Here is a 20,689-nt window from a genome sequence, read left to right as displayed (position 1 = left end):
AAAATGTTTTAGTGTATAATAGTGCTCAAATATGTATTTATCTCTTTATAATGTGTAATATGGGTTTTATTTATTTATGCATTGGTTCCACAATACTATTGTTTTTCTTATTGACTGATATGGAGCTTTAATTCTTTACTGAATGAATTAATGTGATTGGCATGTTTAGCTGGTTTTATCAGGACTGTTCTATATATAAGGACAGTGTTTTGTGTAATTATTTTATTCTGATGAAGTCCTATTATAGGGTGAAATTGCTCAATAAATCTTTTTATTGGAACTGTGTAGTCTGGTGAACACATCCTACATGGACCAACTGAAAGCCCTGTCACTATACTCAGTATCCTACAGAATGCCAACAGGTGAACTGTGTCTGTCATACAAGGCATCCTCCAACGCATTACTGATGGATTTACTGTATGTCAACAATGCAAGTGGCATCAGATATACTCAGCCTAGGGGTCTAAACCTCTTCTGCAACATCAGACTCCCCATCCACAAAAAAAAAAAAAAAAAAAAAAAAAATAAAAATAAAACAAAGTTCATCCCTGTCCAATTTCAAGCATAGCTTAGATCTATGGATGTAACACTACAAATTTAACCCAGGACTGCCCCATCTACTACTGATGGAGAGAGGCAGCTCATACTTGGGCCCACTCAAATTATCTATGGTATGATGCAAGTTATTCTCATTGGGGATGATATACAATTATTGACCGGTTTAGTATAAAAATGTTGAAATTCACAAGGTCGACGTTCATAACGTCAAAAGTCATTACACCGAATGTTCAAAATACCGGAAAAAAAATGTCTAAATTTAAATGGTCGAAAAACACCTGCAAACTAACACTAGTGTTTTTGCAGGGGGGCTGTGCACCCCTGCACCCCCCCCACACTCCCTGCTACTTATATATCACAACTCCGAGATTGCACAACAGTGCAGACAAGGGAAAATCCTTGCCCTGTTTGCAACATGTTGACAGGTAATTTGCATGCACTTCCTGTCGACCAAATGAACTACTTAATATTCATGTGTCGACCATATGGGTTGATCATATGAATGTTAGACCAAATGAATTTCAACATTTTGATAGTAAACAATTATTGACCATGGGATGGGTAAGGCCACTCTATAACCGAATGGGATAAATTATTTTAAACACAAAAAGGGAAACTGACTAGGCCTAAAACTGGCCTGCAAGGCAGCTAGCCTAGTACTTACATATGAATCCATGAACCAATAAGGAAGGACGCCTGGCAAACAGAGGCTAATCTTCCTGTGCAGGTGTAAAGCACTGGCCACCTTCAAGAGAGTTTGCACCAGGAGGAGGTCAGGTCTCTCTCATGACTACAGCAAATTAGCCCAACTGTTGCCTTGATTTTCATGTCTAAGGGGAACAAATGGGGTACTCTCACTCTAGCTCGAGAATAAATGGGCCACAGGCCTCTTGTTCTGGTGAGTGGTGAATGAAAGAGTCCAGCTCTTGCCTCTCACAGGAGGTTCAAATGGACCAAATGCAGCCAAATGGGCAAGCTGTGTAAGGTTTTAAAAAAAGTAATACAGGCTACAGCTGTGTTTTGCACTATTACATGTCATAACATTAATGCAAACTGAGAATGGGAAAAAAAAAGTTATGTCTTACCATAACGTTCCATCTGTTGTTCATCTTCTTTCATTCATCACTGATGGGTTTGGAACAGAGTCGGCCTTTTTACCAAGCTGGTGCCAGCCAAAAAACTCTCAACCTAAGTCTCTACCCAGAATGCCCTTCTCCCCGTTACCGCAGATCGAGTTTGCTAGAGTAAAGCTGAGGCCACGTCTGCGGAACTACCCTAGGGCACCACTTAGACCCAAAGCATCCCCCAGGAGCCTTTGGAGGGGGAAGGAGGGTGGGAAGTGATGAATGAAAGATGAACAACACAGATGGAACATTCTGGTAAGACATAACTTCTTTATCTGATGTTGTTAATCTTCTTTCCATTCATCACTGATGGGACAGAATCCCAAGCTACCTTGAAGTACATGGGCAGCCCTTATGGAAGAACATTCCTGAGCACCACTGAGCCGAAGGCAGCTCTCCCTCTGGAGACCAAGTCCAATTTGTAATGATTGATGAAGGTATGAGGCTTAGCCCCAAGTAGCTGCTGCACAGATGTCATCCATGGAAGCCCTGGAATGGAAAGCTACAGATGTTGCCCTAGATCTAGTGATGTGAGCTTTACCTTTTGGCAAAGGTTCATTACTGAGGAATAGATGAAACGTATGCAGTCCTTTAGCCATTTTGATAAAGTAACCTTGGAAACAGCCTCTCCCATTCTGGGCCCAGAACAGGAGATGAAAAGCTGTTCAGATTTACAGATAGGTTTGGTCCTGTCTAGATAAAGATCAGCAGAGACCTCCAAAGCAGACACCCAAGCAACCGCTACCCCAAAACAAAACACGCGCAACACATAGCTCACAAAGCCAGTGTGCCGAACAGTCACAGCGCTTAAGGCTAAACAACACACCTGATACACTTGTAATAGGTGACTCTATCGTCAGGCAAACTGATGTCCCGCTCACTAGGCTGAACAAGGAGAAGGTCACGGTGAGCTGCCAGTCGGGCGCTAGGATCCGCCACATAACACAAGCACTCAGGTCACTCCAAGGCAAGTACAAATATGACTCAGTCATTGTCCATGCTGGTGTGAATGACCTGAGACATACCTCCCTGGACTACATGAAAAGAGACATAGAAGAGCTCTCTGAGCATGTGGCCGAGGCCGGTATGACCCTGACCTTGAGTAGCATCTTACCCTCACCAAGAATGATGCCACAATATGAAGACCAGATGATCAATTTCAACAATTGGCTTAAGTATTGGTGTCATTCAAAGGGGATCCAATGCCTGTCAGCCTGGGATGACATGCTCGACAAGCCACGATGCTTCGCTAGGGACGGCTTGCACCTGTCACCCCTGGGCTTTCGGATATTGGCAAAGGTTCTTGCTACCCCCATAGTGCCTTTTTTAGGCAAGGCTCAAAAGACAAACCCACCTCCATAGGTATCACAAGGGATAAGAAACTAAGAGTAATGCTACTCAATGCCAGAAGTCTAAATTTCAAGATGCACGCACTTGAAACTCTCCTTAGCATGGAGAACATCGATATCTGTGCAGTAACAGAAACCTGGTTCAAGGCTCCCGAGAGCACCCCAGCACTACCAGGTTATACCTCATACCATGCTTTTCGGCCCCAAAACTTGGACCGACCCACAAAAGGAGGGGGAGTATCAATATTTGTCAAAGATACCTACACCTCCAGGTTGGTGGCACAGCACGAAGCATCAGAGACTATCCATGTGCAACTAACAGTGGGTAAAACTGCCTTCCAGTTTATAGCCTGCTACAGACCACCCTCCCTAACCCAGGAACCCCACTCGGCCTTCCTGAGAATACTGGAAAATATGAAGGTCTCTCCAAACACCATTATATTGGGCGACTTCAACTACCCAAACATAGACTGGGAGCATTACTCTAGCTCCAACACTCTAGCCCAAAGGTTCCTAGAATTTATAAACTCAAATGCTATGGAACAACTTGTTACCACTCCCACAAGAGGGGAAAACATACTGGACCTGATCATCACCAACATGGGGACTCTATGCTCCAGACCAGAAGTGTATCCCTCACTGGTAAGATCAGACCATAAACTAATCTCACTGGATATTCACATCCCGACTCCACCCCCTGCCCAGAAAACTACAGTGAAAAACTTCTCTAAAGCAAATTTCACACTCCTCAAAACTGAGGTGGAATCCTTCAAAGCCCCTGGGCCTGTGGAAAATACGGCCCAGACCGCAGAATCCTTTATAAACGCATTCTATGAACACCTTCAGGAATGCATGGATCATGCAATCCCAAATAAAACCAAGACCCAATCCTCCAAAGGCAGACGTCCTGTCTGGTGGACCCCAGCCATAAACAAACTATACAATAGAAGGAGGAAGCTACTAAATGATAGAGCAAAATTCCAAAAAGGGAAGGCATCTCTGATCAGTATTAGCAAAAAACTACGGGCACTCATGAAATCGTCTAAGGCCAGCTTTGAGAGAAAAATTGCACAGGACACTAAGGATAATCACAAGGCTTTCTTTAGTTATGTTAGGAACCTAGGTGGTAATTCCCAGATATGCTCAGAATTAGTCCAAAATGACAAAAAATACACCGAACCACAGACATTGCCAACATCCTAGCTGACAGGTTCAGCGCAAACTTCTCCCCCCCCACCAAAGGGCAAATATCTATCCCAGCAGAGTGCTGCCCCCCTGACATCTCAGATGCTCAGGTAAGAGCCGCCCTCTCCAAAGCAAAAAACACAGCATCAATGGGACCAGACGGTGTCCCGGGCTGCGTCCTACATGAACTCCAAGAAGAGCTAAACCCAAACATAAAACTATTGTTCAATCTCAGCCTTACTACAGGATATGTACCCAAAGAGTGGCGTACAGCAACTGTGGTCCCTCTCCACAAAGGTGGTGCCTCAACGGATCCTGGAAACTATCGCCCCATAAGCCTGACTAACTTGGTCTGCAAAGCTATGGAAAGGATCATCATGGACCTCATAAATAAAGATATTGGGGACCTACAGACACTGGATCCTACCCAGTTCGTCTTTGTTAAGGGCAGAGATCCTGCCTCTTAAACCTGGTTGATTTCTTTGAAACTGTCACCAAGGCCATTGATGAGGGGAAGGTGGTCCACACAGCCTACCTCGACCTCGCAAAAGCCTTCGATACAATACCCCACTCGGGCATTATAGATAAGCTCACCAGCTTAAATATAAACCCCTATGTCACTAGATGGGTTGCAAACTGGCTCAAGGACAGAACCCACATGGTTAGAACTGCTGGAGCCATGTCAGACTCCAAACCAGTTACAAGTGGCGTCCCACAAGGCTCAGTCCTGGGATCTCTCTTGTTCGGTATATATTTCTCGGAGGTACAGGCCAACACGGAAGGACTGTGGCTGACCAAGTTCGCAGATTACTGCAAACTGGGCGCCATAATCGACTCTCCAGCCGACACAAGCATCTTCCAAAAGGGCCTCATAGAAACAGACAACTGATGTCAGAGCCATGGCCTCAAGCTAAACGCCAAAAAGTGTATAGTCATCCCCTTTGGCAAAAACAAAGTGCCCACAAATTACCACATAGGTGGTAATCCATTAAGTACAGAAGAAGTAATTAGGGACCTGGGGACCCAAGTTGATAGCAATCTCTCATTTGACAACCACGTGGCCAAAGTGGTTAGAAAAACATTTTATATAGCCCACCTAATCATGAAGGGATTCACATCTAGATCAGGGGAGGTCATCGTGCCTCTTTACTCATCCCTCATCAGGCCCATAATTGAGTACAATGCCCTTTTGGGATGTACCTTACCAGAAACCTGCAGCAACTGGAAAGACCCCAAAAGTACCTCACCAAGAGGATCAAAGGGCTCAAACAGATGCCATATGCTGCCCGGTTAAAGAAACTCCAGCTCTACTCAGTGGCATACCGCCTGTTCAGAGGCGATCTGTGCCTGACATATAAAGCCATGTCCAACCCGGAATTAATGGACATGCTGCACCTCAGAAAATCCAAATCCCATCAAGCTACATGCTCGAGAGACTTGAACCTCAGCACTGAAATAAATAGGACATGCTGGAGGGACAGATTCATAACCCAGAGGCTCCCTTCACTCTGGAATAAAATCCCAGTCCAGGTTAGGCAGAGTCCCTCATTGACTCTCTTCAAGCGGAATCTTGATGAGTGGATGGGAGATCATAGGTTTACCCCGGGTATCACTTCTGTGTCACTGTTAGACAGAGGCACAGTATACTAACCTCAAAAAAGGGCATAGAAAAATTAATTTAAAATGGGTGGCGAAAGCCAAACACATTCTGGCTAGGCTTATAAATGCCCTAGGGCAGATAGCCTAGTATGAACCTATGAACCTATAAAATCTAAATTGTCTACATACATCTACAGACCAAAGGCAGTACTCTCCTCTATTGGCAAAATTCAGAAAGAACACTGGTAGGTCAATGGTCTGGTTTATGGAGAATTCAGAAACAACTTTGAGGAGAAAGGATGTTTTCGTCCGAAGTGATACTCTGTCTTTATGAAAGACTAGATAAGGTCTCTTGATACACAATGCCTGCAGCTCCGAGACTCTTCTGGCAGACGTGATGGCTACCAAGAACAAGGATTTCCAAGACAAAACCTTTAGGTCACACTTCGCAGCAGGTTCATAAAGTTTCTGAGTCAAAGACTGAAGGACTAGAGTGAGGTTCCATGGTTCCACTGGCTGTCTGACAGGAGGCCTGACATGAGAAGTCCCCTTGAGGAAAGCCTTGTAAATGCATAAAGAGATAAGAAGGGTGCCATCTCTACCATTGTGGAAAATGCTGCTAGATGAACTCGTATGGTAGAGGCAGAGGCTCCATTATCAAAAAACCTAGCCAAGTACTGAAGCACTGCAGTAACTGGAGCCAAATATGGGTCTAGCATGTTATCCTTGAACCAGATGGAGAATCTTTTCAATTTATCCTGGTATAGTCTTCTGGTGGATGGTTTATGAGAGGCCAGAATGATGTCTCAGAAAGGCAAAGAGAGATTAGCTTGCCTGGCTATTAGTGGAAGTGGAGAAACCAAGCTGACAGCTTGAGACCGGACAGACTTGGGGGACTCAACCCTTGGGGGTGAGTAATCAGATCTGGTAGAAGGTCCAGAATCCACGGCGGGTATACGAGGTGAGGCCGAAGGAAGGGGAACCAAACTTGTCAAGGCCAGAATGGAGCTATGAGGATCACCTTACATCTCAACCGAAGAGCTTTCTTTAGAAATTGTGGGATCAGAGGGATGGGAGGATAAGCGTAAAGAAGTCCCGTGGGCCAATCGTGGATCAGACCATCCCTTGATGATGCCCCTTCCGGGAAACGTAGGGCGAAATAGCTGCTGCACTTGGTGTTTGATGGGGAAGCGAAAAGATTGCAGCAGGGCTGGCCCCAGTGGCTGAAGATTGCTGATGCCACCTCTGGGATGAGGGACCACTCGTGAGGCATGAGGATGCATCCACTCAGCTTGTCAGCAATCACGCAGGAGCTCCCTGGGATATGCGTTTCTATTAGAAAGCGGTTGGAAGCGATCGCCCACTACCAAATTCTAATGGCTTCTCGACATAGGGGGACAGGACTTGGTTCCTCCTTGCTTGTTGATATACCAGACCATTAACATACTGTCTGATTGAATTGCAATTGTCCAGGAAGGGAGAGCAGAATGGAAGGCCTGCAACGCTAACACCACAGCTATCAGTTCCAGAACACTGATATGCAGGTGGGCCTCTGACGTGGACCATGTGCCTTGGACAGTCTTTCCCTGGAAATGGCCCCCCCACCTGATCAAGGAAGCATCCGTGGTTATAATGGCTGTGGGCTGAGGAGAATGAAATGGACAACTCCAAAGTTCTACGTCTGGCCTCATCCACCAAAGCAGGTCCTGTTTGCAGGAGTTGGTTATTCGAATCTGGTAACTGCAGGGGTGATAGTTTGGGAGCCATTGCAGAATCTGCATGTGTACCTTTGCTAGAGGCACTACTGGGATTGATGCTGCCATAGAACCTATGGCCTGAAGAACTTCCCTTGCAGAAATTGTTGTTTGTGAGACTATCACCCTGAGGTGAAGCCTCAGTCGATGTAATCTGTGAATTGGGAGTGATGCCAGACAGGACTGAGTATTGTACACTGCTCCAATGAACTTTATTTGCTGTGTAGGGACAAGGTTTGATTTCTCCCAATGTATCATTATTCCCAACAATTTTGCCAGAGAGAGAGAGAGAGAGACAGAGACAGAGTATAATGTAGTGCTGTTACCAGAAGATGCTCGGTGGGGGCGGTAAGGAGGCAGTCATCTAGATATGGAAACACCCGGAAGCCTTTTAGTCTCAAGTGAGCTGTTACCACTGCCATGCATTTCGTGAACACTCTGGGGGCTGTAGAGAGACCGAACGGCAAGGCATGGAATTGATAATGACTGGCTCCTAGTTGGAAGGAAAGCAGACTCCTGGAGTGTTTGTCCATCTTGATGTGGTAATACGCATCTTGGAGAGCTATAGAGCACATCCAATTGTCTTCTCTTAAAAAGGGGAGAAAGAAGTGAACCATGACCATCCGGAATTTGGTTTGGGTGACAGACTTGTTTAAGCTGCTGAGATCCAAAATGGGTCTCCAGTCCCCTGCCTTTTCTGGCACCAAAAAGAATCTCGAGTAAAATCCAGATCCACGCTGGTCTGGTGGGACTGGTTGGACGACTCTGTTTTAAGAAAGTTTTAGAATCTCTGAAGCAGCTTCTTCCCTTTGACTGGGTGGAATGTCTGGAAGTTTTCTTGGGAAATTTAGCTGACAAGAAAGGGGAATGGTGTAACCTCTGGTGATAATGCTCTGCACCTTACGATCGGTAGTGAAGGATTGCCAGGCAACTTGGTGCAGAGAGAAACGACCCCCGATTGCTTCCAGAGGTAAGCAATTGGGCTGCTTCTCAGAAGCGCTGTTAAGGCTGTCCAGAGAAGGAATCCCTGGAGCCCTGATTACGAGAACGCCCTCTGCCTCTATAGGGGCATCTTCCAAAATTGTTACCCTCTCTGCCTCTGGGAGTATCATGACCACGTGCGGCATGGAAGGGACCCTGAGACTTCTTATGCCACATCTTTCCACTCCTCTGATTCCGGGAGAAGGTACGCTGAGGGTTGGAAAGCCATAGGCCTACGGCAGACAGGATCTTTACATCTTGCTCGCATTTGGCTAGCGTGTCCTTCACTTTGGAGCCAAAAAGGGACGAAGCTTCGATGGGAGCATTCAGAAAGGAAGAATTGAAGGGATCCGTGAGGTCACAAATGCGCATCCAGGCATGACGCCTCATAACAATGCCCAAACCTGCTGCTCTAGCCGCCCCTTCGGTTGCATGTGACAGCAACCTCATGGATGAGTTGGATATTGATTCCAGAGTTGTGAGCTGTGAGGCCACTTTGGCCCTGACCTCGTCAGACAACAGTCCTGCGAGTGTCCCAGAGAGTTCGGAGAGCAAGTCCCTCTGGAGCCTCGTAAAATGTGCCAAATAATTCAGGGACCATATGGCAAAGGTCACTGATGCAAAAACATGCTTCCCAAGTCTGCCCACTGCCCGGGACTCCCTGTTGGGTGGGTAGACAGTGGGACTTTCCTCAGCCAAGTCCTTTTTCGTGGCCACCACCACCACCATAGCATCAACTGGTAACCCTTTGGACCAATGCGGGTTCTCCTCGGGAGGGGAAAGAATTTTGTCTGGTCTCCGAGGGATTGCCTCAATGGAATCTGGGTTCTTCCAAGCACGCTGCATGATGAGCTGGACGAGCTCGTCGGCAGGCTGGGTTACCCAAGAGATAGAAGGCCGGGCGTAAAAAGCCTGCAGGAATACGGACTTCTCAGATGAAGGGTTGAATGGCTTCCAGTCACCTCTCTGCTTTAACATTTCCAGGATGTCTCCGAAGAAGACATCATCAGGGGGTGACCATGGGGAACCTTCACCATCATCGTAATCCATGTCTTCTATTAAGGACTCCTTGGGTGAGTCCATGTGCTTCCTCTTGCACATCTTCTTTCGAGGGGGCTCCTCAGTGGGGGTCTCGGAGGAGGACTTGGAAGAGCAGATACCCTGAACAGGGGTGTCCTGTGGCTTCTCTGCCTGGTGTCCCAGGGGGGTGGTCTGTGACAGCTGTAGCTCAGGGGATGAAAACTGGGGTTCCAACATCCAAGGAGTGCTGCCAGAATCTCTGTCACGCGGAAGGCAGGCCCAGCCAAAAAAGGATGGGAGTCCAAAAACCAAGAAAGACAACCTCAGGACTGGAGTCACACCCCGCTCCGACGAACCCGTCCACATGGATGGAGCCTCAAGCAGGTTCGGCACAGACGTGGCTATCGGCACTGAGGATGGAACCGAGGAGAGGGGTAGCTCTGTACCTCGGGCCGACACACCCATCCCCCAATCCCCAGATTGAGGAAGGACCAGTTCAGCAGGAACCGAAGACCAAAGGGACAAACTCGGAGCCAGTGTGAGATTCACCATAGGCGCCGAGGTGATGGGTCCCAAGAAAGATGTCAGAGCAGCAGGCTTTGGAACCAAGATGTTCGAAGGAGGAGTGTAAGATGGAGTCCGTGGATAAGGCAACCTAAGTCCTGCAGGCGGATGGGTCTTAGAAAGTGAAGGAATACCCCTGGCTAACAACAGCTGGTCTACAAGACGCACCATGTCATGTTCAGAAAAGGCTCCTGGTGAATCTAGTGGATACTCTGGATGGGGAGTCAGAATGTTCGATGAAGGGGCTATACGCTTGGCCCAGAAATGGATCTATGGAGGGGGAGTATCGGGTCCATGGTGCAAGGTCTGCCGGCACCCCAAATCCAGTGAGGTCGGTACTATGCTTAGTGCCGAAGTGGCACTTGAAGCTGAAATGGTTGGTTCCAAAACAGAAACTAATGATGTAGTCGAAGGTGTGCCCTGAGCCGAAGTGGCCACAGGTGCTGAAGTTGAAAGAGGCACAGTAAGGTCTATGATCGGTGCCGGAGGCAGGACTGGTGCTGAAATGGGTGCTGGTATCGATGGTTTTGAGATGGTCGGAGCCGAAGAAGATGGAGCTGAGGGGGCTGATTTATGCTCCGAAGATAACTTTGGGACCTTAGATTTCCCAGGCTTGCTCTGATCACCCGATGGTGAAGAAGGAACAGAGTGGGATCTCTTTTTGTCCTTAGAAGGAGGGGTTGAGACCGCCTGAGTAACCCTTTCAGAATGAGTTTATTTTTGTGCTCATTAAGAGTGTGTTGACTGAAACTCTGGACAAATATCACATGGAGGTTGCACCAAAAGGTGGGACACTCCCAAACAGTATACACAGTCATCATGAAAACCACTGTTAGGCAACTTGCCCTTACATGAACTACAATGCTTAAAACCTGAAGTACCCTTCTTGTCCAACATCTTGATAGAGAAAAAACACCACAGGCCAACTGTATAATCCAACTCTAATCAAAGTCAACTCAGTTCAAAAAAGTCACAAATATAACAATACACTGGTATGGTAGAGAAAAGAAAGGAAACACTTGAATAAAAGACAACTACTAGGTTAAACAATACCAACTATGGTACTGAAGAAATACCACAAGGGTAAGGGAGGAAGGCCGTACCAACAATGGTACTTGAAAGTGTACCAATGGTACTACGGGTAGAGAGAAAAAAAAAAACAAGGTCAGACAGAAGAAAAGACACTAGAAAAACTAATCACTTAAGATATGAAGATATCCAAAGATTTTCACTCAAATATCAAAAAAGTTTCACTTAGCTGAGAGCTTGGCTGAAACGCAGCTTTACAGCTACACAGCAAACGAGATCTGAGGTAACAGGGAGAAGGGTATTATGGGTAGAGACTTAGCTCAAGAGTTTTTTGGCTGGCGCAAGCTTGGTAAAAAAGCCGACTTGGTTCGGAAGGGTCAGAATCAAACCCGTCAGTGATGAATGGAAAGAAGATTAACAACATCAGATCATATTTTACACATCTAATAAAGTTCTGATTGGTGCTGCTATGCTCCACAGACATAAATACAGATGTGCAACAGGAAACAGATGTTAATGAATAGTGCTCTACCATTTTACTTTGCAGTTTATGATCACAAGCAAGCAACATACAACATTCTAAAATAACTATGCAAAAACAACACAGCCTTAATTATTTAAGACTCTAATTCTGACTGTGCTGTGCTCCATACAGCTAATGCACATACAAGATACTGTTTATTCCATGTGTGATACAACTAATGCAGAAAAGGGGCAGATTTTAATCAGAGGAACTATGAATTCTGCCGTTTGATTTATTATAATGGGGAAGTAACATCCAGCATTTTAAAGTAATTGTGGAAAAGCAACATTTGGAAGGGTACTGTTGAATATAAACAGACAGGACGGAGATCGTTAAGAAGAAATGGCAGAGACTTCGGTTTTTGGGTTCATGCTGCTAGACATACTTCTTTATGAATATTAACAAATAAAATGTTTACGGTTGGCAGCATACCATTTGCATATTTATTAACTTGCATACCAGTTCACTTTGATATTTGCAGATTTGTACATAGGCTTGCTTTGATATGGCCAGCTCTCTAGAAGCACCTTTTGTGACTGAAGTAACATGTTGCACTTCCTCATGTGTACAAGCCAACATAAAACTCAAAAAAAGTCAAACATACCAACATCTCAGCTGAAGCTGTAGGACAAACAGCTCAGAATTCACCCTCCCTATTACTCCACTTCAAGTTCTCCCTTCCTTATGTTCTTACTGACAATGAGGGAGATGGCGGTAGTAAGGATTACTGTGTGTGTGGATTACTTGTACTATGAAAAAATAAATATTCTGCTTCAAAAGAAAAAGAAAATTCTAGTCTTTAGTACGATTTTGTTTCAAAAGTGCCCTTGTTAATGACTTCTGAGAAGTCATTGTTCAGACTTGCATCTGAAGGCACAAATAACGTATCTAAACCTAAACCTAAATATTATCACTGTGATGAAATAAATATAAAAATAAACCTATACAGAAAATAACTATGAGGGGAAAAAGAACAAACTCAGCCATTTCAGAAGCTAAACAACTATTCAGATATTAAAATACAGTCAGGTGAGTGATAATTTTGAGCAGTGAGACCCACTGATGGCACTGGCCAGCACAGCCTTTAAAACAGACTTGCACCAGACAATTATTAACTATGATATATGTGCTTGCCTTTAAATGGCACACACATGTATTCAAAAGGAACATGACTATGAAGAAAAAAACTTGCCAGAATGAATGAATGAATGTTTTGCAAAGCATGTAAACTCAAAGTGAAGGACTCACTGAATGAACCTGTATGGAGAACAGCACACTGCCTGGAAAGGATCAGATGAATAGCCTTGATCATAACCAAGGTAATATTATTTACACTGCAGATGCACAGAAATAAATGTGCAGTACACTGAAGTCAACCTATTTGCATGGACAAATTGTTATTCTTTGCTACATGCTGGATCTTATGTAAGCACACTCCTACCACAAGTCTCTGACAAAACTTAATGGTCTATGGATGACTAGTGAAAATGACTTCATGCATTGCTTTTGTATCTTGAAGCTAGGATAGATGAAGTATAAACTTAATATATGTTGTTTTTTACATACTCAGACATCAGCCAACAACACAGCTTGTAAAATACTGCAGCATTTTCTAAATGGAATGCAGTACAATGTGTAGAAAGAGGTAGGATATGTCTATCAGGTTAGCTATCACAAGACAAGTACAGCAATCTAAGGACTAATATTAAACAAAAAATACATACAAGGAAGCCAGGCCAAAACTAGAGCTAAACAAATCAAATAATCCACAGAACATACTATTTTCTAAACTTAAAAAGAAAAAAATGCAATGATTCATTAAGATGTGGCTATCCTGTTAAGGTAAAAAGCACGGTGGTGTTTGGCCATGTCTGTACTCAGGTTACACCAGGTGAAACACTTCAAGTCTTTCCTATTCCATTTACGAGTGATATAATATTTTAAATTATGAAAACATTAAATGATACCAAGAATATTTTTCTTACCTCATCACCCTCTGTTTCTAAAATCTCTTCTAGATCACTCTGGGCAATATTCAAGATAGAAGCAGCTAAACTCTGGGCTTTGCTAAGAGACTGCTTAGAAACTGTACTTGCTTGCTCTTTCTTTGTTTTTCTTATCTGGTTCCTTGTCTTTTCAACATCTTTCTGCAATTCGAGGACAAATACCTGAAACAGGAATAACCAAATTATACAATAAATTAGCAGTTTTCAGAAAATTTAAGATACTCAGAAATCATAATCTTGCAAAAAACATGAGCATATCAGTACCTCTGAAAAGGAAATGCTTACTTTATCCCTGTTGTTAAATTTAGCATTTTTATACAGAATGTGCATTTCTCTGCATAAGACCCAATTGTGCTCTGTTACATCTTTACCTATTTTGCTAAAGGTAAAGTTGGACACAAACAAGTGTGCTGGGACATGTATCAACTCACTTCCATCAGGATACTGTTTCCAGATTAAGCCATACACGTACCTCTCAATCGTCCTTGACTTTGCAGAATAGCTCTGATTTTGCCTAATATTTTGTGTTCTAACCCTCATAAAAGTTTGGAGTTTTTGATAAATCACTGAAAATTACAGTCAATGCCTGGCATTAGAGTTTCATAACTCTTATTATTTAGAAAATGCATATGATGCAAACCCTGCTATTCTATTAACCTTTTAAGTGAATTAGAGTAATATTTAACATTGCCACCAATTTTGGGCCTTTGCCCCTGACTCTTGAGCATAAAAATTGTGACTCATACCTTTCAGGTTGCCAGCTGTCATGAGGAACCAACAAAAATCAGAGAAAATGGTCTAACCTTGAGACACATCAGGAAGAAATCCTGACTGTGACCCAGTTATCCACTACTTGATTAATGACATAGGTACTAGAGGGACCACGGTGGGAGAACAGAAGTGGTTGCTGCTGCCTCCACAATCCTGGGGATAGGAGGTGGCTCTAACTTGCTGAATTGGTGATACCTGCAGGAGTACAGGCGAATCACCTGCAGAAATGAGTGCAATGAGCTTATTCTGCAGTGTGCAGTTCTCCACGTGTCAGATGTATAATGGACAAAAGCAAGCATGCCTCAGGCAGCTATAGCAGAGCTCAAAAAGTCACCAAGGGGGAGAGAATAAGGATGGCCAAGCCATCTGGCCTACTGCCAGGCCCCTACACTATAACCTGGTTATTACTTCAGCTGAAGGGCTGCTAATTCCTCAAGGAAAGAATGAGCCTTAGGGATTTTGCCCTGACATGTATGGGCCAAGCATGTGTTTTAACATGGATGGCATCAATGAGCCACTCACATAAGGAATAAATGGGTCACAGGACTCTTGCCTTGCCTAGGGATGGGCCAGGTGCACGTCCACTGGGTCGGGGAATGATGATCCACCTAATGGCTCAGGTCCTTTACTCCATGAGAAGGAATGACTATATCAACTGGGTAAAGCCAGAAGAGCCACTGTGTAAGCTGGCAGATGGTGAGGTACAATAATAAAAGAGGGTGGAAAATCATAGTACTTAAATTTTCCTATGTGTAACGTCACACTCTAAGTGAAAGACTGACATGTAAATTCACATGGGGGGGCACAACACAATTTCTCACCTTGGAGGACAGTAACAATACAGGAATGTTAAACATTATGTTCCCTATTCCACCTTTCTGGGCATGCTTTATATATATATACATACATACACACACACACACACACACACACACACACACACACACACACACATATATATATATATATATATATATATATATATATATATATATTGCTTGAATTTGTAAAGCAGAATGCCAAGTTTACTCTTAATACATTTGCTGTGCTTTGATTATACTATTGTCACTAATTCATATCTCCCCAGTGTGCATACTACACACCTGCTTAGCTCATATATTACTAATCATGTACCAAAGATCACAGTACAGTCATCAATGTACAAATATTGTAAGCGTTCCTTGGACTGCCCCTTTGTGGCATTTACTTCTCTGAAGTCAAGGCCAATGTCAATGTTCTCTGGCTGACTAAATTTGCAGATGATTGCAAATTAGTAGCTGTTATTGAATCCCAAACTGACACAAACGTTCTCCTGGAAGGGCTGACACAGACAAACCACTGGTGTCAGAGCCATGGACTAAAACTAAATGGCAAAAAATGCATAAGAGTATCCTTTGGGAAGTTATCCACCCTTGGTAACTTTCACACTGACAACACACACCTTAGAGTTGACCCAGTAGTCAGGGAATTAAGGACACATAAACAGTAATCTAGCCTTTGACTATTGTGTCTACAGCAGTGAGGAAATCATTCTATGTTGCACAAGTTATAAACAACGTATGGCATCTAGGTCCAAGGAAGCCATTGTTCCACTGTATTCAGCATTCATCAGATCTGTCATTGTGTACAATGCCCCCTTTGGTATGTACCTAACCAGGCATATCCAACAATTGGAATGTCCACAGAGGTTCCTCACTAAAAGAATACAGGGCATAAGTAAAATGTCCTATGCAGACTGCCTCAAGGCCCTATCCCTGTAATATGTCTCCTACAGGCTGCTGAGGGGATATCTATGTCTTGCATACAGGGTATTTTCAGATCCCACTCTACATCCACAAAACAGCACCAGAATTACCCATTCTAAAGACTTAAACCTCTCCTATAACATAAAACAGGACCTGCTGGACAGACAGGTATGTATCCCGGAGACTACCCTATCTCTGGAACAGGATCTCCATTCATGTGAAGCAGAGTTCCTCCCTAACCCAATTCAAGTGTAACTTGGACAACTGGATGGGGAACACAGGCAACCTGCAAATGGTTCATCTCCCAGGCCCCTGCTTATAAATGTTTAATCTCCCAAGCCCCTGCTTACACTTATCAAGAGTACCAGAGCTTATCAGAGATGCATGACTAGGCTTAAAAAGGCCCTTGTGGTGGTTAGCTTAGCAAACACCTATGAACCTATGGACAGTGCTATTCAACTGCTGCTTACTTGCTGATGCCAAGTGTAATGCATTCCTTCGTTTTTGCAGTACCCCTGCAAATTTATGTGTATACTTTTTTTCTATGTATGCACTATTAGTGAATGAGGCACAACTTAATACGATGTTGTGGGTGGGGGTGCAACAGTCACAACACAGTAACTGCACCAACAGATGTAGCTGGATTATTCACAATAAACTAAACCAGTTTTGAGCATTAATGATAAAAATTAAACTACATCTTCAGTGCAAACAAGTACTGATTAAACCAAGTAGCCTGCTTCCATGTATATTTTAATTCAAGTCTACATGTTAACAACACATGACTGACCAAACAGCAAGCTATCATCCACTAACATTTGATGCAATTTTTTGTGCAGGATATAGTGGCATGAATGTCAGTAGCTCCAATGATTAGACTGCCTGAGAAATTATATGATCCAGGAAGCTGGTCTATCACTGGTTTAGTGCCATATTGCTGCTGTACCAATGAGAAAGCAGAACATGGAGCAGTCCTCACTTAAAGCAGACCACTGTGATGAGACGTAAAACCAGAGTGCTTCATGTAAAAAGGAGCAGTTGTGAAATATGCTCAGGCTATGAAAGAGAAGATCTTAGTTACTGTCTGACTACAAGCCACAGTAATTTCATTCTCAGCTCTTTCTCTGCTGTTAGCTAACAGCCGGTGTCAGAGAGACAGTTTCCTATCAGGCCAAGCAATTTGGAGGCACTGCTTGGGAAGCTTTATGTGTTCTTATCTGAGTCTGTTTTGGATATGTTATCACTAAGCAAGTGGTGAAATGTACTTAAGGACAGTTGTAACCTGAGCAAACATTTCCGGTTATTTTCTGTGTGAAGGGTTGTGTTTTTTTCACCACAATTCAAACCAAGGGAAAACATTACATCCAGCAATGGGGCAGACTAGGTACTTGTCGTTAAGTGTTTTAATGTATTGACAATAGTTTTTTCTCAGGAACTGGAACTAGAATGCATAGTGTGTATGATTACCACATATATTAGATATTACAGTGAAGTACTGCTTGATTATGAAGAATTTTACACAGAACAACCAAATGCATTAAGACAAGCTAACCTTTGGGAATGTTATCTGCCAGAATGTGAAATTTCTCTGCTTTGTATAATTGATCTGTTTCTAACAGGATTATGCGTCATATACCCATCTGAGATGAAGCTGGGAAAAGACACTAGAAACTCAGGTCCATCACATCTGAAAATAATTCCTCAGTAGTTCTCCCATTTGACTCTGTGCCAATTCTACATTCAGGATGAAATGATGTGAATACTAAGGGCACCAGTGATTGGACAGCTCAATCAGTGATGTGATCCAAGAAGCATGTCTTTTATTGGTTCAGTGCCATACTGCAACTAAACCACTGAGACAACAGAAAAAGGAGTAGTCATCATTTGTAGATGTGTAGCCACTGTGTACATATATGTAAGATGAGAGGTATGGATTTAGCAAGTGCTTGGCTTAGGACAATACAAGTTCAGGATGGTACATTACACATAATTAGCAGTGGATGATCTGTATCTTGATTTTGAATCTAACAAAATTCTACCTGCATACAGCACAGTTCTTTGAAATCAAGGTTCTAGAGTCTCTAGTGAAAATAAGCAATCACACTTAGTCTCATCTGGCTAATAAAGACTTAAATAGCATTTTCAGCAAAATCTCCAGGTTTCTCTTCTCAAAAGTGCTTTCCCTTATTTAAATAAAGTAACAAGAGTGCCATTGATAATGAAAACATGATTTAACTGTTTCTCTATTTGTTTATTGTTTGTATCTGATTCAACAGTCTCTCTCTGTATTCACTAATGGCATTTTGTGAAATCTCACTTTCTTTTGATATTTGCCAAAACTTTGCATTATATAAGAACTCCTTAGATTAGGCAAGGAAAAGGAAGCTACAATATTTACATATTTTTATATATTTTATGCCTTTAAAGCATAACTCAACTTAAAAGCCAACACCTCATCATAACAAAGTTATTTTTTCTTTTCATTACAAACAGAAGAGTGTCACAGACAAAGAAAGCACAACTTGGGCAGTTTGTCTTTTTCTTGCACAAATCCTCAACACTCACTCTATGTACACTTTGTTGGCTTTCTGCGAAATACTGCATTACTTCCATCATAAACTGCCATAGAATTTGTTACATTATCCATGGACTCTGTGGACAAGGCAAGCCAGTGATAATGGGGAGAGGGTAGCTCAGACTTAAGAAAACAGATCAGTTTGGTCACTGATACTAGCTATAAGAACCCAACTACAGGGTCAATAAAAACTTCTGAAATCAGATAACTACTTTTAAATGTGAGCTGTCAGCCACAGATGATCAGCTTCATACTACACCCAGAAAAAATATATCATGGAACAATTTTTTGTTTACTCATTTGTGCCCAGGTATGTAACCGGGTCACAGCTGACCATTTCAGCTACAACCTAGCTAATGACAAGAGTGGCTCAATTACAGCAGAAAAAGACAGAAGCATCTACATAATTTACAATAACTCTAAACTTTTAACTAAACACCTGATATAACTGTAATACTTTAAAAATAAAGCTCTGAGTCATACTTCTTGATAACAAACTTGTATTCTTTACTGATAGTTGGTAAACAAAATAAAGGATGAAGAATTATGTCTCCTGTTTGCAAAATACTTCAGTGGATCTAATAATATAATGCATGTGTTAAGAATATATGGCCTTGAAAGGTGTAAGAATAAAATTAGAAAATGTCTGGGAAGGTGTGCTTGCCTCTACAAACAGGTATGAAGGAACAGTGATTAACATAAAAGCAGCTACAGGGGGGAGCACTGGAACTCTGCAACATCAAGGCAAACAAATCTGATAGATAACCTGGTTGCCACTGTAATCTGAGTCATATACTTGGACATGATTACAGCCCCATTATATCAATATATATGTCTAAGTTCTAGGGGTTGGTTGCTGCTAGATTATAAGCATAGAATGTTTTCATCCATTAGGTGTCCAGAAGGCATGGTAAGAAGTAAGGCAGCAGATTGCTAATTAGGAGATAAGAGTCATCCTCCTTGCTGCCTCCTTTTGGTACTGGCAGCTACATTTCTGGCAAATGGGATTCAATGATCCAATCTCCTTGGTTTTTTTTTTTGGGGGGGGGGGCAAATCAGATCAATTTAAGAAGTCTGGATCAGACAGAAGTAAAAAAATATGCACCAATATTCTATATGATTCCCAATCCCAATGGCTACACCAAACAAGTATGGGGTGGGGGCATCCCTTTCTAATACAAGTAACATTTGCCAAGAACCATATATTTACATGAAAACAGTCTGTCTGAAAATGTTTTCATCTAAAAATATACTCTCTCACATCTACTTACTACAGAATACCATAAACAAGAGAGGAAATCAAGGTTTAATGAATAAAACTGATTTCATAAAAATGAAAAGTGGCAAAACAATAGTTCATTCCTTAGTTTATGTCTAACTAATCTCCATACTGATTATGTTCAACTCTTCACACAAGCAGTTTGCCTTTTGTCACTAAGCAAGTCCTGAATTCACATCTACTGCCTGCATGGAAATTGATTCTATACCTCCACTGGTTAATAAGAATGATAATGGTGTGCCGGAACCATAGTACTGCCACTTCCATAGTTTGCCTGCTGACATTACTGCTTCTGCAATAATTTAATATAGGTATCTCTGAAATATGTAAAATCGGAAAGTCCTCTATTAAATCAAAAATCAACTGCCATCAAATGTGGAGAGAAATAGTTTAAGAAATCATCAAACTGATACAGGGACAATACTGTTGCAAGGCTGAAACATAATACCAAGTGATTCTAATTTGAGAATTGCACTTACTTTGGGAGATTCCATGATATAGGTAATAAAGAATCTAATCTTCAATCAACAGAAACTAAAAGTTATGTAGTCACCATAACGCTTGATGTATGTGGTCCATCTCGCCTCACATTCTTACTCACGGTTCGGAGCCGAACATCGGCTCTGA

At 42.7% G+C, this 20,689-nt stretch overlaps 1 protein-coding gene across 1 annotated transcript in view; it reads right to left on the bottom strand.

Annotated features, from left to right (window-relative positions):
• CNTLN (centlein) overlaps positions 1 to 20,689 on the bottom strand; it is a 3,122,808-nt gene that overhangs the window by 278,398 nt on the left and 2,823,721 nt on the right. Inside the window, exon 24 of the mRNA XM_044061293.1 lies at positions 13,672 to 13,854. Coding sequence (XP_043917228.1) covers positions 13,672 to 13,854 — 183 coding nt within the window. The remainder of the gene's footprint in view (positions 1 to 13,671; positions 13,855 to 20,689) is intronic.

The sequence above is a fragment of the Protopterus annectens genome, chromosome 2.part0 (genome assembly GCF_019279795.1).
Source record: "Protopterus annectens isolate FY-2018-M chromosome 2.part0, PAN1.0, whole genome shotgun sequence".
Classification (NCBI taxonomy): domain Eukaryota; kingdom Metazoa; phylum Chordata; order Ceratodontiformes; family Protopteridae; genus Protopterus; species Protopterus annectens.
The sequence above is the reverse complement of the archived record's forward strand: the minus strand, read 5'-3'. Positions and strand labels throughout refer to the sequence as shown.